At 40.6% G+C, this 25,499-nt stretch overlaps 1 protein-coding gene across 2 annotated transcripts; it reads right to left on the reverse strand.

The window, feature by feature from the left end:
• Positions 1-1,803: 1,803 nt before the first annotated feature.
• tpp2 (tripeptidyl peptidase 2) lies at positions 1,804-23,521 on the reverse strand. 2 transcript variants are annotated; one of them, XM_072656777.1, is made up of 29 exons: positions 23,124-23,521; positions 21,721-21,849; positions 21,403-21,498; positions 20,015-20,119; positions 18,927-19,051; positions 18,244-18,407; positions 17,836-17,990; positions 17,648-17,724; positions 16,274-16,401; positions 15,666-15,914; positions 15,142-15,257; positions 14,596-14,767; positions 13,790-13,947; positions 13,572-13,648; positions 13,360-13,466; positions 13,047-13,201; positions 12,252-12,368; positions 11,951-12,051; positions 11,547-11,643; positions 11,331-11,468; positions 9,984-10,228; positions 8,343-8,421; positions 7,529-7,567; positions 6,088-6,245; positions 5,896-5,992; positions 5,679-5,809; positions 5,212-5,419; positions 4,510-4,629; positions 1,804-4,412 (listed from the first exon to the last, which is right to left on the reverse strand). In XM_072656777.1, the coding sequence occupies exons 1-29, from the start codon at positions 23,286-23,288 to the stop codon at positions 4,323-4,325; spliced, it is 3,798 nt and encodes a 1,265-aa protein (XP_072512878.1). In that variant the 5' UTR covers positions 23,289-23,521; the 3' UTR covers positions 1,804-4,322. The 2 variants fall into 2 exon arrangements, with proteins under 2 accessions (XP_072512878.1, XP_072512879.1); XM_072656778.1 differs by lacking the exon at positions 7,529-7,567 and having other exon boundaries at positions 23,124-23,520.
• Between the last annotated feature and the right edge of the window lie 1,978 nt (positions 23,522-25,499).

The raw sequence follows: 25,499 nt of genomic DNA on the forward strand, positions 1-25,499 counted from the left end.
TTCTTTACCCAAAGACAAAAAAGGACATTTAAACAAAGTCAAAAGATTATTATAAAGACCAGAAATTGTTCTTTTTCTTACCCAATATTAACTATTGCATCCAAGAATAGACTGAAAACACTCATTTTCCCCACACACTCACTATGACCGAGGGGGGAGGACATGCCCAATATGCAAATCGTGGTACCAGAAGCCAATAGTAAAGAGTTGTTGCACACATAAACCCACTGTATATTACTGAACCACAGCTGACTCTGTTACTGGACTGGTTGGGGAAACATCAATGAGAGAAATTATTCAATCCAACACCTTAATGGGCCAACCACTATCCATCTACCAATGACAGCCGACTAAACTCAATTATTATAAGTTGATTGAACACAAAGATCACATTTGAATCTGGAAAATGATCATACTCTTTCACCATTTATTTTTTACATACAATAGACTATTTTTCTCCTTAAAAACACACTGTTGAATTCTTACCTTGTCTAAAACTTCCTGTCTACAACAGATGAATTTGAGCAGGAATTATCTGATATTAAAAACCTTTTTTTAATGAGAAATGATATTTGCTTTTGGACAAACAAAAATGATTTAGGGTTCAGATCTGTTTTGTTGACATTATACCAACATATAAAAACACTTTAAATAAACAACATGGTCATTTTACATCCTACAGTGTACTGGGTGTTGGTCAAATGAGAACTGTCAAACTGACTCTTACATGGGCACAGATCAGTAACGAAAATAAGTTAAAAGACATTTTAGAACTTTAAGCACCACTGAATTCCTAAGCTAGGTGAAAATTAAATAAAACAATAAATAAATGAAAGTGTTTTTGCCTGCAGGGGCCTGGGTGACCTGTCCAGTAACCCGTTTTGGAACACAAGAGGACTCAGCAGGTACGCACCACAAGTGGAAGCACTGTTTCAGGTCTTTCCCACAGGCAACTTATCGCTATGATGATGTCCTGGCAGCTGACGTGGTATATCAGCATAACCTCCTGGATGAGCTGCTTGCCACCATGCGCCATTTCTGCCAGCCTAGCCCAACCTTGATCTGGGCCAACAGAGTGAGGACTCAGATAGAGATGGCATTCTCTGAACGTTTCAATCGAGCTATCAATACCACACTGCTGGCAGAGACCGGCGAGGTGAAGATTAAACGATGTACATTGATTCTTTGAGGTGTTGCAATAAAAAGGAAAATGTAAGTAAATGCTGAGTTTTACCCTAAAAAAAACAAAAAAAAACATCCACAACAGACAAAACACTCCTGAATTGAATGTACAAGAACTTCAGCTGTTCTGATTTAAGAACTTTATAGAGTAGACTTTGAGGCTATGTTCACACAGCAGGTAAAAGTGGCCCAAATCTGAGGTCTTCCTCATATGAGACACAGATGTGTAGATGTGTGAATGGCAAAAAAAACCCACATTGAATCAATAGACTGTTTACACTGCAGGCAAGTCATATGCTTCTCACATCAGATCTGTCGAGATGACAGTCTGCACTTTATTTGCAAGTGATCAGATCAGATTTCTGTCTGAACATCACAAACCTGTCTGCATGGGTAGCCGTGGGAACAACGTAGGCTTGAACAAGCTGCTTTCATACGCAGAAGCAGGTGCTGTGAAGGTCGCTCTGGATTTAATGTGCTTGCTGTCTGTTACTTTGAAATCAGAACAGCCAGACTGTCCAGACTGAGACGCATCTGAACAAATCAGATTTTAAATCACATTTCAAAAGTTTGGATCCGATTTGGAAAAATCAGATTTCATGTAGTTTTTGGTTGTCCAGACAATCAAAAAAACTGATATGACCTAGCTATTCCAAAAAAATGTGGTCGTGGTTGAATAACGGGCCGTTTTTACAGTGAGCTCAAACACATTCTCTGTGATAAGCCCAGCTGTCAGCCATCGAAACTCCTTAATAGTAAGAACTGTTCAGACGAAAGTTGGGATATAGGTCACATTAAAAAAATAAACTAACAAAACAAAAAAAAATCATCTAGTGGAAAAAAATGGATTTGGGTATTTTAACATGTGAACAGAGCCCTAATTTTTTTCTTAAAACTCTGGAAGATTTGGATGGCTTGGTACTGTGTAATCTCGATTTCAGCAGATTCTGGGTCACATCATTATTTAGGCACTTTCAGTTTCAAATAGTTTTATTCAGAATTATCTCCATCGTATCACATGACTCCCAACATTTACTGTGATAACAAAATATCTTGTCATGACTTTCCATACATCTCTTGAGGAATAATGGTTATAAAATAATACTAGCACATACCATAGGCTTCAAATTAAAATGACATTTTTAAAATATTGGCATTACCTAGTTTTTGCTTTAAACTTTATAAATACAGGACATCCATAAATATATCCTAAGGTCTTTGACACAGCAAGCAAGTGATATGAGACCCCTGGCTGTGCTCAGAGGCGGACGGTTTTCGCAGATTGTGACGTTTTAAGGCCATTATTGAGGAAACTGCAGTTGGCAAAAAAGTTGTGCCAGCGGAACCCTGAATGTCATTCCAAACCAAAACAACAAACACAGACGTAGAGGGACACAAGAAGAAAAGATGCCTTCAGCACACAAGTCAACAAGAACCATCTGAAGAAAAAGAAAAAACAAAAGCTTAAGATTCCTTTGGTGAGCACTGCTGACGCCTACAACGATCTTAACAGTCTTCGCTTAAGATTGTGACCGTAATCTAGATTCCAACTCTTCCAAATCCATTCATTTGCAGTTGCAGGTAGTTTTCATGAAAAAGAGAGAGAGGATGTATTGCTGGCTTGTGAACTTGTGAACACGGTCTTCTCTAACCAAACTCCTTCAAAAGAAACAGTCTAGCTTAACGTCTTGATCAGAAATTAAACAGCTGCCCCAAAACTCCGCTTCTGCAGAGTGTACCAATAAGCTTTAGATACTATACTAGACTGGATTGGTGAGTTGTGAAGAGAACATCTTGAACTACGACTTAAACTTAAGAGTGACGAAGGAAACGGGACACTGAATGCCAAGAAATCTGCATCACAGATCAGTACATGGAGAGACGCAAGCATTTACCCAACCAGTTCGTAATGGAGCGCTTTCTTTTAGAGCAAAATTACCTTGTTGACTCACTAATCCAGATTCAGCATCCGAAGCTTCAGTCAGAGAAGTTTCCAGGGGTTGGAAATACAGGCGTCTACTCTATAGGTAATGACACTACAGCAGTGATCTGTGTGATGTGTTCTGTCAATAACTTGAACCTACCAGGCCTACCATTAGAACATCCTGACTGGGGGGGTAAGGGGAAAAAAATTAAAAGAATAAAAAGCAAGAGGACTGGTGTGCCAGACAAAGACTTTGTAGGCATATGAAACGAAGAAGGTGGAAAAAAAAAAAAAAAAAAAAAAAAAAAAAAACTCACTCACTCAGACTTCTACAACCACACAGACAGAACAAACCAGCACAAAGACAGATATACTAGGTGATTTCACAACTCGTTAAAAAGGCAAGACATGGGCTCTGATATCTGATAGTACTAAAGCCCAGTCCAATTCACTTTTGATATACTTGACTAAAAGCTATGAGCTCTGAGTCACAACCAATTTTGTAAGCGTTATAAAAACATGCATGCACTGTATGTATACTGTATATGAGGGAAAATTAGGTTTACACATATTTATATTGCCTTTGATATAGCTGTGTGCATTATGACACCGGTTTCTACATTTCAACACATCGGTTCAGACATTCGAATCCGGCTCCATCGTCAACCCAAAGCAATGCGAATGGCACTCCACACCTCAAAAAAGACCTTTTGGAACCATATATAGTTCAAGCACTCTCTCTATTTGATGGCTGAGGGCTTGAGGAGGAGGGGGGGGGTCCAATGAGCAGATGCTTTGTCCCCAATACATGTTACAACATTGGTGTGTTACAGGATCCAAAGCTGGAAACTGGTATCATCAGTCAAGTTCCTTTTCCACACCAGAGAATAACCAAATGAGTCAGGAACTGTGTCATTAAGCACGGTTGACAGGGAGGAATTTGAAACTGAAGAGTTATGGACTGGTATGGTAATTCAATAAGGACAGGCTGTTGAGAGATGTGCCGTGCAGTTCTGAGAGACAACGCACAAAGGAAGGCATCGTGGGATCCATGTCAGACCATGTGAAGAAGAGAGGAGGCTGCTTCCAAAATGGCAGTCAAGTCTAGCTTCGAAACGCGGTGCTGCATTTACAGGCGCGTCCCGTCGTTAGGTGTGTTGGAGTGCACTGGGGTTGTGTGGAAAATGGGGGTGTGGGTGGAAATGCTGCTTTCCTTTTAGAAGGGGGTGTAGTCTGAGGGGTACATGATGGGAAGCCAGTTTTCAGTGTAGGCGGTGCAATGCATCCAGCCGAGCAACTTCATCAGCTGGAACATGGGGGGATAAAAAAAATAAGGTTTTAAGATTTACTTTGACACATTCTGCAGGTTATGTATATGATACAAATCATAGATCATGCCATACCTGGATGCAGTTCTTCCAGTTTTCTTTACTGGGTTTGTCCTCTACTATTTTGGATGCGTATTTCAAGGCTCGTCCATACATTTTATTTGCTAAGGCATGTTTGTAGGAAAATGTCAAAACCTGCAAAGAGAGAAAAATATGAATAAGATCTATTGGTATGTAGCTTCAATTCTAAAAAAATTATTTAAAAAACATTACCTGGATTTCTGCATTTATCACTAATAAAATGTTGCCTGCCAGTTACCCAACTCAATTACAGACAAATACAAACAGTTCCTCAAAGTCCTGTTATGAACTTTAATAGTGTTTAGTTATTTCACAATATACAGTACAGTAATCATGTGGAACTGTTTCCTGTAATCTAAAAGCATCATCTTATAAATCACAAATCACAGATAGGTATGTGATTCCATCATGATCGTTAACTGTAATGAGATAGAAACCTTGTGCCATTTACATGGAAGACTTTTTAAGTATGTTTAAGTATATTATACCTTTTTATAACAATTGTTTTCATGTATCTCTATAACACCTTCTGAGGTCTTCTAAAAGTTGTTTGCATTGAGGCATGGTTCACACTAACCAAGGACAGTCGTGGCAGTAACCTGACTTTGTATATTTAATGTGCATAGCACTGGTAAATCCAACATTCCCTTCATTAAAAGAGGGGGGGGGGTCACAAATTTGATTCTCATACTGTACCTTAGAGTCAGTGAGCTCTGCCCACTTCTGCACTTCCCAAAAAGTGTCACTCAGGGCCTTAGCCACATCTTGAGGGTCTTCATCTGAGCTGCCCACCTCATTTGCACTTGCCCCTTCTTGGGCTGGAGGCTGCATGAGTTGGTCAGCCAGAGCAGAGCCCTTTCTGCACAGAGCATCGAGCAGCGATGACTTCTGTTTCTCCATATCACTGCAAAAGAGGAGTATGACTGAAGTAAGTTGGACTGAATTGATAACAGTACCCTACAACTTAGCAGTTTATTGTAAAATATGATTTCCCATATTCATACATACTACATAACTAAAAAAAATAAATAAATATATAAGAAATATTATAATCCAAACTACTTCTAAACAGTAGTCCATGTACTGGTAAACTGTGGAAAATGTATTTTATTAGGCCACTATGATGCTACAATCGTACACGTCCATCCCCAGGATTTGTGTACCTTTTTATGGATGCTGCATCTGGACGAGGGTCTGTCTTCATGGTGAGGTAGACAGCCAGGGCAGTCTGGTCAATTTGAGAGATTACAATGTCTGCCGCTGCCACAATGTCTCTCAAACGCTTCAACCGCTCCTGTATGAGAAAATGTAAAGCAGTTAGGCAAGAGCATGTTGTGGGTGAGTATATTTAACAAAAAAAAGAGAGAGACAGGGTTATACCTTCTCTGAATCAAGCTGATGCAGTCGCTGGACATGGAGAGGGAGGTAATTTGAAAAGCTCTCCTTCAGCTCATCATACAAGGTACTATTGTCCAATCTGACAGTGTGGGAACAGCAAAAAGTAAGTCACAGCAAAGGTTTAGCAGCAGATCTGGTAAAAATGGAAAAAAACGAAAGAAATTCTGGACTCACTTTGTCATCCACTGGATCTTTAAGTCTCTAAGGGCTTCTGAAAATTCATCCTTCACATCCTTCTCCTTCTCCTTCTCTCCATCTTTCTCCTTCTCTTTTCCACCATTCTTTGTTTTGTTGGGGGCAGAGATCAGGTGATAGAGGACTGGCACCACATCCTAAAACAGGCACCAAAGGACACATTCAAATTAATGGGCCACCTTGTTGAAACTACATTATCCATGAGCTACAGCAGCCTCAGATCCACCACGACTTCCTGGTCATAAGTGGAGAAAAACGGTTTGATTTGCTTGAACATTTGTGGACACTGTTGATCAAATAATTCACATAATAGGTTGGATGTAGACTTAAAGGTGCCCTAGAATGAAAAACTGTCATGACCTTGGCCACTACAGACTATAAATGTTTTTGATACCTTTATTCAGTTTCCCGATACAATCAGCACATCACCAACAGACTCTGGTATAAAGTTTAAAGAAAAAAAACAAACAAACCAGGCCTCACAACCACCACTTTCCCAGTGCCACCTTCCCAAAGAGGCAACTCAAACCTGCTCCATAGCCAGTAAGCTTTTTTCTTTCCAGGCCTCACAACCACCACTTTCCCAGTGCCACCTTCCCAAAGAGGCAACTCAAACCTGCTCCGTAGCCAGTAAGCTTTTTCTTTCCTGATTTCTCGAACGTCCGCTCCCTAAAAACAAACTGGGCAACTTCAGGCTAAAACATTAAAAGAAAAATTCAAAAGCAACAGGCAAGGAGAGCTGGTTCCTGTGCTAGGCCAAATGTTAACACTAGTCAACCAGCTACTATCTTTTCAGCTAGCTCACTGCACACAGCACGGGGACACAAGTCCCATCCTCCCACAAAAACAAAAAACAACAATCAGTTCTGCGGCTCCTGTGAGCCGTCACAGTGACGTAAACCAGTCCCCCACAAGCCTACAATAAAAATATTCAGAGGCAAAATAACGTGGTTTTTAATTGAGGGCATAAAACCACTTTTAGTACTGAATAAGTGCAGTGCAATACAGATTCCTCATTTTGGACCTCATTTGCACTTTGCCTTGTACCGTACCTGAGTACCACTTGCTCATTTTGGTTATCATACTTCACCATACCGTGGTAAACAGCTGAAGTACTAACTAAATACATTCTATGGCACCTTTAATAATCTGACCATACAGTGGAGAGTTAACAGCAAAATGACAACGACTGACAAATATGAAAAACATGGTCAGGATGTGATGTCCGAATGTGACAGACATGGTAGTTCTTGTGAGGACATTTCTGCTATCATGTTGTTCAGCTTTTTACTGATGATATACAGCAGCATATAAACTCACCTGCCATTGTAAACAAATGCAATATTCACACTCCTATATAAGGTTTAATCATTCTGTACCTTTGAGTATTGTATTTACAGAACTCTAGCCCATCCAGTACCTTTTTAAATTTTCCTTGTCGTTTGGCTGAGGCTTGGCCCTGGTGGTCAGAATAACACACAATGAGGGAGAGAAGAGAAAACAGGCACACACCATCTCTGGAACTCTCTCTCTTTTCCCTTTGCCTAACTAAGTCTATAGTTTATTTCTGTTTGTTGTGGCAAGCACTGATTTAATCTCTTTATAATGTGAGCATTCTATCCCAATATTAAATCTGGTGGCAATGTAAAAAGACTCTGAGTCTAACTAGTAACAATTAGCATTTTCTCTGCTGGGAAATTGTGCCTCTTTCATACTAAAATCATTCACTGGCGGCAGAGCCTCTTTCAACTATCAGCAATGAAGCAACAGCAATAATAGAAGACAGGACGGACAGACAGCGGACACAATCTCAAAACAGATAACCCTGAGAACAATGGGTTAAATCTGGCAGGTGTGTGAATTGCACTGAACAGATGTAGAATTTCTAGATCAGACATTGCGCTTTATGTTGTTCCCATTAACAATCCCATTTCTAAACTGATTGATGGACTGATGCTACCCAATTTCATATGGCTTCGTCAGATCTGAAAATTGCACATCCACGCTTAGAACCAAAAAGGACAAGCAAAAGCCCAAGCAGCACAGCATATTCCCCAATCAGAAACCCTGAAGACATGTGAACATCATCTCTACCAGGACAAAGTGAGTTTTAAAGCAACATGCAAAACAAGGACAGGGTCAAAGCTTCGGATTGCTCCACATATGTGATGGGTGAAGCTCAGTGGTGAAAGCCACTGGAGTAGAAGAAGTTGATGGCAAATAGAGCCACTCACTGCTTTTTTCCCGTATTCGTTCTTGGGCACGACCAGGGAACCGGTCATGTAGCACCCAGGACCTGTACCTTTAGGAACCCTGAAAGATAAAAGAGGACATAAGGGGAGAAGCATCATCACCAAATTGAAACATCAGGCTTGATTGGCGATCTTTTTAGTTCACCAAAAGGCTTAAAGAAATCTCTGCAGTTTTAACCCTTTAAAACAGCATTACGCGAGAAATCGTATTTTTTGCAGTTGGGCTCCCCCAACAGGTGAAAAATGTAATTCACTTTTACGCCACAGCAAAAGCACCTTTAAGGACAGGAGCATATGGACTGACATGGCACAGTAATATTACAGAATCTGAGAGTGGCATTGTCACAGACACCATTTTTCCCCCATTACAAGCCAATGGAGCATTAAAAAGCGGTTACAACTTAAGGTAAGGTAAAAATCCTACATCATGTTGTTCTAAATAATAAGATTTTATGAAAGGACATACATTGAACTAGTGAATAAAACATACTGCATAACTTGTTACTTTCTGGGCAGTTCAGTATGGATTCCTCATTCTGGAGTAATTTAAATTTTCAACAAGCTTCAGACTAACGCAAACATTAAAAGGAGAGCTCAAAATATATCAAAACTATCAAAACACAAACTTTCTACAAATCTCAAGGTTCACTGATGAAATTCAGTGTAAATTCAACATTAAAAGCCAGCAATTAATAACAAGAAAAACAAATAATAGAGTGATGCTTTCAAAGGTCTGTGTCACCGAGGTATGCCTGGCCAGGAAACTTCGAGGAAGGTGGGGGTTTGTGGCTAGACCTCTCAGACAGGCACCCATCATATAGACATCTGCGATGCTTCTTTAAATGTTAGAGGTTTGTGGCGTTGTCCTGTAAGGTTAGCTCCAATGCTTGAAGTTTTGTACAGTATGCAAAAACCAAAATACTCCCAAACATGCTGTTTTTATTGCAGTCTTTTTTTAAGCAATCTTTTTTCCTTGACATTTAATGTCAAAGCTGCTTGTTAATTAACAGTTGTGCTTCCTTGTCCCACTCTGCATTTGCATTATTGGAGGCTTTTGGTTGGTCATCAACAGGAAGATCACACAATCATTTTTCAATCATCCTCTTGTAAAACCTGCAGGTTATTGCTAATTGAAACTGCAGATCCTGGGGCTGGAAAATTGGGTCAATTAAAATTGAGATTTCGATTAACCTTTCAGCTTTAACTCAAAAGCACCATGCAAGGAAGCCAAGTCTTTGAAAGTGAGAGAGTTACTGTGCTAAGATATAATCTCTTCAGCTAGTTCCCCACACAGCGCAGAAAAGACAAGTATTGAAGTTTTATATTTGCCTCCATTTCTGCAGACTAGCTGTACGTAGTTAACCTAAGAAGTGTTCTCTAAAAAGGCCTTTTTTTGCATATTTCAGTTTTGGCTCTGGCAGTTTACTGTTTACTTTTGTACCATGTGAGGACCCTGGGCTTTGGACCATTTTATGTTATTTCACCAGACATGAAGTGCTTAAATTTAAAAATTAAAAACGTAAACAACCCCCCCGAAAATAAATACATTTAAAAAAAGGTAAAAAAAAAAATAAAAAAAAAATATATATATAAAAAAAAACAAAAACAAAAAAAAAAACTCACTTGTCATCCGGTAAGGAGGTAACATAGAATGGTTGGGAGGTTCCTGGGGCAAGGGTGAGAGAGTTAGCCTTCTTCTTAGCCAGCATAGCGGCTCTGTGCGTCTCGTAGATGTCCAAGCTCAGTGTGTTGGAGAGACGGTGGGACACCACGAAAGGCAGGTCCTTCAGCCGCTCCAGCTCACTCTGCTGCTCATGGCGAACCTGCAGGCGGATGGTGTAGTCCCCTTTCTCCAGCTTCAGAGAGTACTGTTGGGGGATGAAGATAAAGTAAGCATAATAAGCAAAACAGAAAATATAGTTTATGCACTGGCAGATACATCCTCGAACCACAACGGAATTAAATATGAAATTTTCACTAGGGATGCACCAATCCGACTTTTTCTCTTCCAATACCGATGTACAAGCTTATATACCTGATACCAATCTTATATCATTGTTGAATTAATAAACCATATACCGCACCATGTGGGAGAGACTTAAAGGCATCAGGATTGACTTACACATTACTTTACTTTACAAATCTAATGGACACAGATATAAATGAGCTAAATTGCTGTTTGTCACAAAACCTATTAATGATGCTGGATCTTGGCACAGTGTTGTCTAGGCTCAGGAATTTTATTACGACCTTATATAAGGTTCTCCTTATACAAGACCAGCTGTGGCAGTGACATCATTACCCTGCCCCTCTCGGCTGTCCTCCATTACAGGCGCAAGCCTCCAATCAAACAGTTCAGGTCTCGTCTCTGTCTCTCCAACACTGAAAAGGCCTTTTAAAAATGGTGATGGCGGATGTAAATCTGGAGTTTACTGATATTTAGTGAAAAAGCATGTAATCTCTATTCAGCAAATTTTGAGAATCTGAAGCGATATCCGATCCTAGTATTGGATTTGCACATCCCTACATTTCATGCATAGCTCACTGAAACAAACTGCAGAGATGGCAGAATATGCCATGTATGTCAACTCAACATTTGCATTTACATTTATGGCATTTAGCAGACGCTCTTATCCAGAGCGACTTACAAGGTTACTTGTATTACAGAGGCGGGCCAACATAGTGTTAGGAGTCTTGCCCAAGGACTCTTATTGGTGTAGCACAGCATAGTCACCCAGACCGGGAATCGAACCCCAGTCTCCCACATGGTGTGGTAGCTCAGTGGCAGGTAGTGGTGTTATCTGTTGCGCCACACCAACCACATAGAATGAACTTCTACATAGAATCTACATTCTATGTAGAAGTTCATTCTATGTGGTTGGTGTGGCGCAACAGATAATGTTGGGTTAAATGCAGAGCGCAGAGGAGAATGTTGGGTTAAATGCAGAGCGCCAATAAACGCCAATATACCTGGTGAGGATACGCATCTCCAGAGCCCATGAGTCTCTTATTCTGGTCGAAGAGAAGCCAGAGCTGACTGTCAAACTCCGACTCATACAGCAGTTCACACAATAGTGGACAGCTAGGGGTCACTTCTCCACTTTTAGGCTGCAAAACAAGGAATAATTATCTTATACACTGAAACATGCATTCGTAGTGTATAAACATGGAGTGCTGTCTGCATACCTGATGAAAGTTATACGTAAGGACCACTTCATAAAGCTGACGGCTATTGGGCAGGACGTCTCTGAGGCCTAGGGCTTTCACTTTAGAACTTACTGGCCTGTGGAGGGGGGGAAAATAAGGCCACACACAGGAAATGACCAATAAATATTTAATGAAGACAGATCAAGCAGTTGAGAACAGCCATTAAGTGCTCTCTCTCTCTAGAGAGAGCCTTTTTCTTTTCTTACTGAGAGACTGTTATTTTCAAACGTGTCTAGTGAGAGAGCACTTCATCTGCAAGTGTTTAACATCTGAATCCTTCACACGGTGGTATTTTCAGCCACTGCTTCTCTAAAGTGTTCTTTGTGTGTTCAAATAAACTTACGTCACACCAGGTTTCACAATCAAATATAAGGTGAAGTCACCTGAGCGGTTGCACCCAGTTTTTCAGGGTGATTGTGGGGGAGACTTCCTCATACCTAACTGGAGATGACACTTCAAAACTGGATATGCCCTCGGAAGCATGCTGGCAGGGGGAAAAAAGAAAAAACAAAACAACCCAATTAAAGATATTTTTAATGTATTATTATTTTTATATTTATACCAAAAATTACTAGGTCAAAATCTATAGGCAAGCTACTGTACATAACACTACCAGCTGATCAACAACACAATATGCAGAACTTGGTTATAAGCTCTGCTGCAATTTGAACTGCTGATACTTACGATATGGAGGGGACAGGGAGACGTTTGCAGCCCATGGAAAGAAATGGTATAGTCTATAGTGACGTCACCAAGACTAGCCCACCAGCGAGCGACACACATCTCTACTGTCCGACCAGGCTAAGAGAGAGATACAAAAGGCATACACAACATTCAATAAAGGGCTGGCTTAAAGAGCCCATATTCTTCATTTTTCTTGCATGTTATAGGGTTATTAGCGCTCCAATTATAATGTTATAACATTTTACGTGACCATTTTTCACATTTTTTTAAAAAATGTGTAACTGCACAATATGTAAACAAGTTGATCCTTGTGACATTACAGAAACGGTGAATTCAAACCAAGCTTCTTTTTTTGCACCTTAGTTTCCATACATGGATTGTATGGACTTTAAAGTAAACAGTGCATTTTAAAACTTGAACAGTGTTTACATACACTGACAACATACAATTTTGTCTTGAGAAAATAAATTTGGCCCTTTAATATGTTATTAAAGCAACAGTCAGTCAAGCTAAATTTAAAATATTGCCCCTTTTTTTTTGCGCCACATGTACCTGGTGCAATGGTGTCCAAAGTTGGCTTGCCCAATTTTGCATTGGGTTAATACATATTAATGTAAATACACAATGGAAACCTGCAATTAGCATGGTCCAAGCATATATAAGCCTAGCACACACTTGCCTAAAACCTTTGTTCTGTTTATGTAGTTTCTGACACTATAAGATATACTGTTAAACAATAATCATTTAATTAAATCAATCAATTCTCAAAATGAACAAATCAGCAGTATTCTGTACCAGAACAGGGAAAGCCTCTGTGAGAGAGCCCTTCTCCAACAGGGAAGAGAACTTGTAGAACTCATTCGCTCTGTAAGCCCTTTGCTTCACCAGGTGCACCGCATGGAGGACGAACTTGGAGGACACATCACTGGAGTGAGAGGTTAACGTGATCTCTGAGAACGAAAGACAGAGAGATGGACAGGACAGAATGAAATGATGAAAAATGCATATGAACCTTTGTCTACTCGATTTCAGCATTAGATATATCTTCTCTCCTTCCATCTTTCTGTCCCATGTACACAAACACAAACTCAAGCACACACTTGCCTACCTGCCCAGGAGGCCCCTTGAGGGACACTGATGAAGTGGCGTCGTATCTGGCCTGGTTTAAAATGTACGTCTGTGAAGGAGATCTCCTGATTTCGACTCTCTGTAACCCTACACAAGAAACACACACCAGTCACACACAGTTTAAAAAGAAACGTCACCAAAAGACAGGACAGACAAACAAAGAGGGGAGAACACAGGCCTGTTTATACGTACTTTGTCGGGATTATAACTGTTATGGGCACTCTGAACAGAGGACCAGCAGTGGAAGCTGATGTATCATATGCACACACCTGATGAGCAAACACAATGTTTAGGTCGGCATGACAAAGATCACGTTATCCCAGATGACCACCACACAACACTACCCTTGGACATCTGGGATCTGTCCAATATTTCAAATAAATGTGTACAGTAGTATATAGTAGTTTAACCTCAGTGTAATGCAGACCCTCTCGAAGACCCTGTGGGTCAATGCGGACGTTAACGTGACGACATTGGTTCATGAGCTCCAGATGTGAGGGACACTGCACCCAGGGAGCGGCGCAGGTGAGTGCCAGGTGCAGCTGCAGAGAGATCCGCAAGGAGTTTTCTACAAAACATGAGCAGACAAGAGCAGTCAGCCACAGATAGGCAAGAACTGATGTGAAACATGGTGAGACAAGCAGGAGAAATCAAGAACAATGACTTAACCTTTTACCTTAAGACAGACTAATGACATGACAACAGCTTTAATAGGACCTTGGGATATAGATAACTGTGTCTGGTACCATAAAGATTTTTTTAAATAATGAAAAGGTGAGTGGGGTATAATCAGTAAATAAACATTGCTTACAAATAAATAAATAATGCAAAGTTGTTGAACTCTTCACTGTTCTGGTTGGATAAAGTTTCAGCTTTTATGCATATGATTGTTTTTATACTATGACAGTTGTCCTCAAATTTGCTTTAAATGCACTACACTATGGTAATCCCATGAACAAGGTATTGGTGGAAACTTGAACGCAAGGGAAACGAGATGCAACTAAACAGCAGGTCAATAGAATGTGCTCTTGCATAGCTCTAGGCTCTATAGCAGAAGCTCATCACACACAGCAATGTACAACGCCAACTCCACAAACCCAGATAAGATTTAGAAAATAGAGGATTTTTGCTTAGTTCTATGTTTCTCTAGCTGCTACCATGTTTAATATTATATATTTAAATCCTCCAGTTAAGACACAGTAGTAGCAAATCTAACCAGTGTTTTCAGGAAAAAACGGCTCAACGCCCACTCCGTGATCACTGGGGCCGGACACTTGGATGGGGTCCCTGAGGTAGATGCCTCGATGATTTCCGACAGTAACCGCAAAGCCCAGGCTACCAGTGGGGGAAGAGGCATGCTGCATGAGGTAGTCAAATGCCCTGTCCACCTACAAGAGACAGAAAAGTAAGGGTACGCACAAATGCACAATGCTGAGTAGGGCTGTGTATTGACAAGAACATGACGATACAATACGAATCACGCTACAGTGGATACGATTCAATATATGATGATTTATTGCAATACTGTAAGAAGATATTTACAATTTAAGGAAAACTGTCATAAAAACACCATCACAAAATTAACCAAAGACTGCAACCAATCTTTGCATGTGAACTTTTCATTTAAAGAAGAAGAAAAAAAAAGCTGTGTTTGAGAATTAATACAGTATTGAATCATAACACAATAATAATGTTTATCGATATATCTATTAATTCAATCATTCATTTTGATTTATTTATAACAGCCCTTGTGCTGAAGTACCTGAATAATGCCATGACCCTGCGCAAATACTTCAATGTCGTCCACTTTCAGGGCCGTATTTTCCAAAGCACGTCTCACAGCTGCAACTGTGGGCCGCACCTCATTCTGCTTCAGACCTGATAAACAAACATTCACACATCACCACCAGTTCAGTCAATCTAAGAATCCAAGACGTTTACGAGAGCTATTCAAGTCTAAAACAGCAAGCACAAAAACAAATCTATAATCTGAACCCAGCTTCGACATATGCTCTGGGATGCACCATGGCCCACTTTAAAAGGAGTCCAGATCACAATTTTTTGGAGGAACAGCAATCAGTTCTCAATCATTCAAACATTTGGGGCAAACAAACAAGAGCTTGTGTGTGCCCACATGTTACTAATACCACTTAGTCAATTCTAAAATACAGAAACAACACACAAAACAGTGCATCACACATCATAGCCGTGCACAGAGGACATTCACAGGAGGAAACATTTTGGATTAGGAATAAGTCAACACAAGTCCAAGTTCCATCTCTGTACCTGAGAGTATGAGAGCGATGCCTCCGCAGGCGTTAGGAGAGGACATTGATGTGCCGTTCATCAACTGAGTACCGCGAAGCGTCCAGTTGGGCACAGAGGCGATAGCACCACCTGGGGCACTGATGCTGACCCCCAGAGCGCCGTCTGTACTAGGGCCTCTCGAGGACCAGGTGTACTGATTTGGGGGCAGCTTCTCCCTCAGCGAATACTCAGCTATCATCATGTCAGGGGTGACATATGCTCCAACACCTGAAGACAGATCAAGAGGTGGTGAATTTTATATATATACACAACAAAAAAAAAAAAAACACAAAAAAACTGTTTGATAAGAAATCAGGCATCAAAGGTGGCCACTGCTATTATGTTTAGCTGGCTGACATACTTTAGTGTGGTTCGTGGCAAGCTTCCATTACTTCCAAAAGTACCAAAAAATAAATAAACAAAATAAAATAAGACAAATTATAGATGCCTTGGCTGACCCATTTTCTTTGCTGCACTATAGACATCTGAACTGGAAGCTCAGGGCTTAGCATACAGTAGCAGTCACTACTGCACACTGCTTTGTAAATATTTAATTGGCTGCCTTCCCATTTACCAAGATAACTGACCTATGACGCTGCTGGTGGTTCCTCCAGGGCAGCCCACAGTGGACAGGCATGGCCCGTTGTTCCCAGCACTTGACACAAAAAGGACATTATGTTTCTGCACTGCCTCACTGATCACTTCACAGATCCTCCTGAAGGTGTACACATACACACAAACATACAAGGACTTCTTCAGTTACAGATCACACATTCAAAACAGCAAAAACATATCACATCATTCACAGTTCCTTCAGGAAATTACACATATTTAACCAATATTCTCAATCACCTGTATGATTTCAGAGTCATTTCACAATTAAACATTCTATGTGCCAGGAACCCAAAGGCTGCATCCAAAGCCACATCCCACTATACTAAGTTATTATAAGTTATATATACTAAGATTATTTTGACATATTGCTTAGCATTATAACATGTGGTTCTGGACACATATTCACATATAGCCATAGTCACATCCTCAAAGGCTCCACCCACAGTTCAACAGAGCAAGTGATGTCATTTTAAAATGCCACAACAATCATAATTTGGATACTTAAAAGCAGCATTGTGCATCATCCTCACAGGACGCTGCCCACGGGACGCAGTTGGCTGGATATTTCTGGTTGGTTGACTATTCTCAGTTTAGCAGTGATGCTGAAGTGTTTAGAGTCTCCAGCAGCACCGCTGTGTATGATCCACTCGTACCAGCCCGACACAGACCCATACACAACCATGTCAGTACCACTGCAATGCGGAGAATGACCCACCATCCAAATAATACTTGCTCTGTGGTGGTTTTGTGGGGTCATTAAAGAACAGGGTGAGAGGAGGCTCACAAAAGTATATATATATATATATAAAATAAGTCAGTTTGTGAAACTTCCTTCTTCCTTCTATACTTCTACATATTACACAAACAACTGTAAGTGCTTTTATTAAGAAATTGAAGAGTTTAGGAACCACAGCAACTCAGTGACGATGTGGCAGACAATGTAAAGTTTCAGAGTGGAGACGCTGAGTGCTAAGGTGCATAAAAGAGATCCAAACCTGCTGTTAGAGCTGCAAACTCCATATTAATGCCTATGGATTATGAATGGAATGATATTTCCAACAGCCTCTGTAGGTGCCCCAAAGCTTTTTGTCTAAAGAGTATCTAAAGTATCTAAAGTGTCTAAAGTATACTGATGTACTGTTTTACTGTCAATGCTTTACAAGATACAAGATAGGAAGCGTTGTGGGTGATTCAGTTGGATTTTTTTAATGGCTACAATTTGGATAATGCAAAGGATGAAATAATGAAGGTATAATTAGCTAAGAATGGTAGATTAAGAGAGTAATAGCTTTAAATAGTCATTAGCTGTCCTCAAAAGCAGTAGAAGCAATTGCTCTATGGCTCACCCTGAGTTTGGCCAATGTGTTGCCTCCCCGTAGCTGTAGTTCACAAGGTCACACTTGTAGTTGATGACCTCAATCATCTGAAAGGAGTAACAGGAATGAACGTGGCACTACAAAACTTACGAACACACAGAAAACTAAACCAAAAAGCAAAACAGAAACAGTTTTCTGTTCAATCTGTGAGCTCCTACCGCTCGTATGAGACCAGTGCCTGTTTCCATGGTGCTCAGGCGAGTGTCTCCTATCTTCAAGGCCAGGATCTGAGCACCAGGGGCTATGCCGTTCCTTTCTGGCTCCTCGGGGAAGTAGCCTGCCGCAATGCTAGCAACGTGTGTCCCATGAGCACCTTTGACACACACCAGCAATCAATGAAACAGCATGCAGAATATACAGCTTTTAATAAAAAAGATAAAAGAACACTTGGTAAAATAGGCACTGTATCATATTTATGCTACAGACAATTTAGAAAGCAATTTATTGGCAGAAATCAAATAAAAGTTATCATTAATGTTTGTTGAAGCTCTTTTGAAAACAGGAACTGATTTGCTTCTGACTTTTCACACTTATTCAGCCACACAGCCCTGCTTGTGATTTCTCACCTCCACTTGTAACAATGCAGAGTGTATTTCCCTCGTCGTAGATGTTTATGGAGTAGTTAAGCATCTCAGCGTCTCCCAGCGTGGCATACTCCTGTCTCTCTCTGTACGAGCTTAACACAGTACATGATGCCAGGTCTCCTTTCTCGGACGTATCCACCACTGCCCTGCAGATACACATATACCCCAAGAGTGATGAATAAAACATTAATAAATACCTCCTGGTTTACATGGAACCGCATTATATAATTTGTTCTGCTCAAATGTCCAAAGCGATGCCGTTTATAGCGCTACATAAGCAGGTCTTTTTGGTTGTGATTCCACTTTGAGCTCCACAGTGCAGTTCTGTATGGGAATTCACACTCTCAGAGTTCGACAGCATTTTAAATGTGGTTGATTCCAAAAAGTACATTTCATCTCGAGTGTAGGGGACATTACAGAAGCCCTACCAGATGATGCAATACCAAATCTGCCTTTAAGGGTTAATGTAGCATCCTGCCATGCCCTCGTTTAATACCGGCGATTGGCCGTTTGTACCAAGAGATGATTACAGATCTGATCGGCAAGTCACCAGAATTAAATAACTGAAGAAAATGTAACCCTAGATTTTTTTTATTATTCTAACCACATAAACCAAGCAGCCCTCCCCCCTAAACAACAACAACAACAACAAAAATGTTTCTGACCTCCAGGTGATGCCGTCATGCCAGGCTAAGCAGTCATACACTGGACCAGGGTCGCTGTACTTCTTCTCCATAGCACCAAGCAGCTCTGTGTGGCACTGCAACTCCTCCTTCTGTAGTTTCTCCATCTAACATCCAAACCACAAGCCAAAACATGTATGCAACAGCATTTTAGCATCACATTATTACAGTCCATACAGAGCTGTATTTGTAGAGTGCAAGAATAAGAACTACACTATGTCCAAAAAGTATGTAGACACCTGCTCCTCCAGAGTTGCATTTAAAATCAAGTGTTATATTAGAGACTTTGTTTACACTTTGCTGCAGGAACAGCCTTCACTCTTCTGCAAAAGGCCTAACATTAGATTTTGGAACATTACTGGGAGGATTTGATGGCTTCAGCCGTAAGAGCATTAGTGGGGTCAGGTACTGATAATGAATGATTCATTATAGATAGTCACTTAAACTTATCCCATGAGCATTACCAGTTCCACTGCTCCACAGCCCAGTCCTGTGGGGCTTTATACCCCTCTATCTACTGGATGGCATTTGGCATAGTGAATTTACAGACAGCATGAATGGAAGCTCCAGAGCATCCTGTTCTATTGGAAATTCTTATTAAAAATGTGTCTGGATACTTTTGAACATATAGTGTATGTAGCTGCCTGTCAAATCTCTGCCTCTCGCCGTCATCCGAGCCAGGCACGTTCATTCAGCTGTAAAATTGGTTTGGTCATAGAACTAGCAAAAACAAAAGGTAGCAATTTAGGCTTCCATTTATGTTTACATCACACTGCTTCAAACTATTTGGCATCAAACAGATACCAAAAGATTGAGATTTCACCCTAATCTCAACCACAACATGCACCACATTATGCTGCTGAACAACTAGGCACAGGGCCTTATACATCCATACAAGATATACATCTGCTTTGTAAAACATAATTAGATCATTTTGGCATGACAGCATCAACAAAGAAAGGAACAAGCAGCATCTGGCCATGTCCGATATAATGCTAAACGACCAGTCTGTGATGACTATATAGACAATGTTAGAAGTGCTTACTGTGCTTCAGTGAGATTAAACTGACCTGTGAGGGGTTGGGGTGAGCCAGATCAAACTCCTCGGTCCTGCGGCTGGCCTCTGCCAACGCAGCTCTGTGTGCTGGATCCCACGTCTTCTCCTTGCGCTCTTTCTAGTTTAAAAACAAGGACACAAAAGGTATAAGTGCTGTGAATCTATCCTATCTATTGAACATTTCCTGTAGAAAATATGTTGTTTATTTGTTCAGCTCCCTTTGATTGTACTACACTGTGGACTGAGAGTACAGCGTGGGGTGGAGCAATACAATCAACCTATGATTTGATACAACACTTGGCAAGTTAATATTATGATATTTTGAAAACAAATGTGAATTAGGAAAAAGCATAACTGCAGCCATGTTGCTACATGATCTAGAGTGCTAGTTGTTTGCAGACTCTGGTGTCCAAACAATGCAACTGCATAACATTTTATAACCAAAAGAATGCCTAGTCTGTGTGATGCAGAAATATGAAGTATTTTGTATTTTTGTAGTAGTTTGCTGAATTTAAAATACTAGATTTTAAAGGTTGGTAGTTTTTAGAAAGAAAACATCAGGCATCATAGATTTGTTTTCCCCCCCAAACATGGCACAAATAAAAAAGGCAATTTAAGTCTGTGGCAAATCGTAAGAGCTGTATGAGCACATAATACAGTTTTCAATAAACCAAATCAGAATGACTGTAAACGCACAGGTTGGCGGTACCTCATTCAACCAGCAGGAGGGCAGCATATTTTAAGTAGTGATAAATATAAACAAATACAGAGTAAACTAAAATGTTTATACACCTGTCAGAACCAATAGGAGACACTACTACTTTCAGGAACGCACCTCATACTTCAAATATACTTGAATTTCGTTTTCTAGCTCCTACAATCAAACAAGCTGCTATAGTGCTGAACCTAGTAAGGGACAGTGATGCACCAGGTAGGTGAATTTTAAAAACACAGATGTGAGAAGCATCTATTTGGGCAGAATATGAATATTTAATGACACATTCTAACTCAGGAAATATTATTAAAATAATAATAATAATAAAAATCACTCAAACAACAAGGCAGTGCTACTGGTGTTACTCTGCAGTTATTGTCAGGGGCGTGGTCAGGAATTTTGAGCCCCATAACTAACAATTCTCCCAATATACTCTATAAATATAGTTTGTAGGGGTTCTGTGAGTCACAGGCCCCAAGAATAATCTTAACTTTCCCTTCCTCACCATACGACACCCCTGTATATGACACTGATTTGGTCTGCACAATTTACAAGATGTTCTCAGAGCAGCTTTAAGTAAGCCCCTACACTATGTAAAACTATGTAAGCATCCCATAATGACATTCATTTGTGCAGTTCATTCCAATATCCACATACAGAGTCACTGAAAATATATTTCACCTTACCTGTATTCTCTCTTTAAGAGCTTTAGGGAAAAACTCATAACCGTTCTTAACTCCGATGTGATACTTCCCAGACGGATTCACCCAGGCTGGAGGGATCTGCAAAAAAAAAGAAGGAATGTTTGAAAGCTAAGCAAACTAACCCAGTGCTTTGATGAATGAAACCAAAGCCAATGTTAGCCCTTGTGCAAACATGACGGGCAGGATACGATAGTGATTGGGTTACAGCATTGAGTGATGCAATGTGAGAAGCTGAGCGGTGAAACAATGTGGTGTGTGGACGTGCAGACTTATAAAAAGTCCTTATGCTCATCCCCCAACCTTGAGTGTGCGTCCAGAGAGTCCAGCCACCGTTCCCTCCTTGGGCTCCACCACCGTGGACATGTTGACATCTCCACTGCCGGTTGTATCGATGATGTCCACAATCTTGGGCTTCCCCTCTGTTGTGGTCTAGGCAGGACAGTTCAAGTCAGTCAGTGATCTAGGACTCCACATGACTCCACATACAGTATACACACACATGCATGATGGCTGGGGGGGTTAAAAACCAATGCAGGGAGATCAACAACGGCCCATATTTGAGCCTTTGGCTCGACATGTTATTCACACAGCCGGCCGTACTGTACTAGTGTAACATAACTAGCAAGCTGCTTCTGAAGCATTCAATTGAGACACTATTAAAGTATGAAATATGTACTTTACAAGGTTGAACATTCAAAGAACATGAAAACTGAGATATAAACATAATCTACAGACACTCCTGATTTTAGCTGCATTGAATAAAATAAAAACACCACCGGATCCATATTGAATCGATATATGATCTCTGTGATAAGTTAAGTTACACTCCTAACTAAACAACCACACCAGTGTTTCAAGGGCTCAAAGTCTCGGATGCCCACGTCTACAGTAGTGTTTAGAGATACTGTGGAAGCTTTAGGGAAGTCTGGCCATTTTACTGAAGAAGAAAAGCGTGAGCAGAACTCCTGACAGTTGGGGTGAGAATCTGGCAACAGGTGCTTGATCCTCTTTCTGCGGTGTGTGCCAAAGCCCGGCCGCTTTCAGGGCCCTCGCCACAATACTCTCCTCTCTTAACGGCACCAGATCGGTTTAGTGTTAGCTAGCTATGCTATATTTGTGGTGCCATGTTAGAGAGGTTAGGAAATGTGTTACTATTCAGGTCTAACCGGGTCTCTTCTCAGGGAGATATCTACAAAGGAAAAACAGCCAACTGCCGGCTAACGTAGCTAGCTAGCTTCACTGAGGTTGTAGCTATACCGCTTTGTGCCACAAGACAGTTGGCGACTAGCCGTAAAACAAATACACCCCCAAACACACAAATACACACATTAGATATAACCAAATAACAAGAGGGAGAGGCTGCTATGTCTCTACGTGACTCTAACACCGCTTAAAATCACTGCTGATAGTCTCACAGCTAACCCTACACTCCTCAGTCAGCAGCGCCGAAGCTAACCAGCTAGCCGGTTAGCATCACTTGTCCGTTAAGGATGACACAGCTTGTTGTCATGCCGTTCAGGCGGCTGTATGGGAAACGCTGTTGAGGAGAGTGAGCACATGGCGAGCTAGAGTCGTTTTGGGCCATTTAAGCCTAAACGGCGCTGTGTGTGTGTGTGTGTGTGTGTGTGTGTGTGCTAAAAAGCGGGGCTACTGAAATCAATCACGCGGCCTGCTCGCTCCCCCAGCAGCGCTCTCGGATTAACCTGCATGCCGGGCGCCCCCGGGTCCACTCCCGTGTCCAGGACGGCGATGAGAACACCCCGTCCATCGTATTCTGGAAAGCGGGTCAGGAAAGAAGCGGCGCCAGTCTCTTTCTTAGGGAGCAGCCCGTGCAGAGGGAAGGACTCGTCAGCGGAATGAGTAGCCATGACCCGAACCGGGGTGAAGGATGAAAACAATAAGCGGCGGCAGCGGCGGCGGCGGCGGCAGGGTGGAGCTGCGGAAAGACCGGCGCGGACACCCCGGAATCGAGCTGGAGTCTTAAAGGAGCAGCAGCCGGCTTGAGCTCGCGTCGGGATTTTAATGTTTTATGTACAAACAACAATGGTAGGATAACAGTCATCTGACACTTTTGAAGCCGTGTGTTTGCCTAAAGAAAATGCGCCGATTCATTTCAGTGTCGGGTACTGATGAATCGCTCGATACTGACGTGTCGATTCTGTGTCGAGATTCAAATGCAGGTGTCTCAAAGTTCAGTCGTGCTTCACTGATGGTTCCCAGTGAGGAGAACTGCCTCTTGATAATGTCAACAGGGCTTCTATCGATGAGTGCTTCCTTCTCATAGAGCCCTGTCATATCGTACAGCAGCTTAATTGAAACTGTAGGTGGGACATTCCGATTTTGCAAAAAAAAAAAATAATAATAAAATAAATAATAATAATCTCTATATATATATAATAATTATATATATATATATATAATATATATATATATATATATATATATATATATATATATATATATATATATTATAACCGTGGGTAGGACAGCGTGCTGGGCTCCGATACTAAATAACATTGGTCATCGATCATAGCTTTTTTTTAAATTGAAAAAGTCAGTTCGATGAAAACTAATAGCCGGGCAGCAAAATCACAAATGTGTCATTTTCAAACTCATTTGTATGGCTTTAAGATAATGAGTATTACAGTAACTAAGTAAGTGTTGAATAAAGCTTTAATTCGCCCATCGCTAGAATCAGGAGCGTTTGATTCTCATGTAGTAAACTGATTCCTTCACATCTGATTCGTCGATTCATCCGATCACATTTTTAAACATATATTTTTATTTAATTGCCCTTTTGTTTATTACCTGCTTACATAAAAAAAGGCGAGTGAGCGAGAATGATATCACTGCTACTTCTTGTATGTTGTTTGCAAAGGCAAAACGCAGCAGAAAGAGAGAGCCGGCAATAGTCAGATAAAATATCATGTTATTCCTAAAATTTGAATTGTGTTATTATTGTTGTTATTATATTGATAATAATAATAATAATAATAATAATAATAACTTAATTTATTGATTCAGTTGACCTTGTGAGTCACTCGAAGAACCGAGTCAATTTTGCGGTCCTAAATTGCATTCTCGACGTTTATGTTCTGTAACCTGACAAATAAAACGATGTGTTCAATCAACAGTGATTGAGCGCAGAAAACCACTGTTACAGTCGACTTGGCAGTGTTGTTGGACCGATATTAGGGACCGGCAGAGGGCGCAATAACACCAGCTATGAGAAAGTGCTGCTCTGGCAGGGTGAAAAGATGAATCGCAGTGAGGAGGAAAATCTGAGTATTCAAGAGATTCAAATGTCTGTAGATTTTTAGCAAAGATTGGATTTTTGTTTTGTTTTTGTTTTTAATGGTCATCACATATTGGAGTATATGATGTCCTATTCATGCATCCATTATTTCTCTCTAGGTCCAGGATTAGAAAGCATCTGTGCAAATGGCCACTAATTAGGGGTCTGAGTTTAAAGGACCATATAGTGAAATTTCCATATTTTTACATACAGATGTTTTTTGTGCAGCATATTGCCTAGTTCACTGGTGAACTGTTAAGGAACAGTAAATGTGCCCAGTGTATATTCAGAAAGAAATCTGATTACTGAGGTACTCATGTAGACTCTAAGTTTACCTATAATCAAATCACTACAGTATTTGTAGATGTGTTGAATGAATTGTTGTCCAAATCTGATTTTCTGTAGTTATCTGATGTTTTTTTTGTATGCAAATAAACCTTTTTGAAGGAGGCACAATGCAGGGTAGCCAATCAGAATAGTGATAATGTACATATGTCAGTATCAAAAGCACAATAACAAAAATAGCCTCTTTTATTGTAGATGGGTGAAAACGTTGAAGTTAAATTTAGTAAATAGTCATTTACTATCACTGTTATTAGTAGATACACATATGGGTCACAAGTAGGCCTCAGAGAAAATAAATAGATAAATAGAATCTTTAAAATACACTGGCTCCTGATGTTTGAGAGGAACTCAAACTTGAGGGTACTTGTATATTTACATGACATGGAGCTGCTGTAGAGAAGGAATGCTTTTGGAAAAGCATCCAGATGTGACTTCTTCA

The sequence above is a fragment of the Salminus brasiliensis genome, chromosome 15 (genome assembly GCF_030463535.1).
Source record: "Salminus brasiliensis chromosome 15, fSalBra1.hap2, whole genome shotgun sequence".
Lineage (NCBI taxonomy): Eukaryota > Metazoa > Chordata > Actinopteri > Characiformes > Bryconidae > Salminus > Salminus brasiliensis.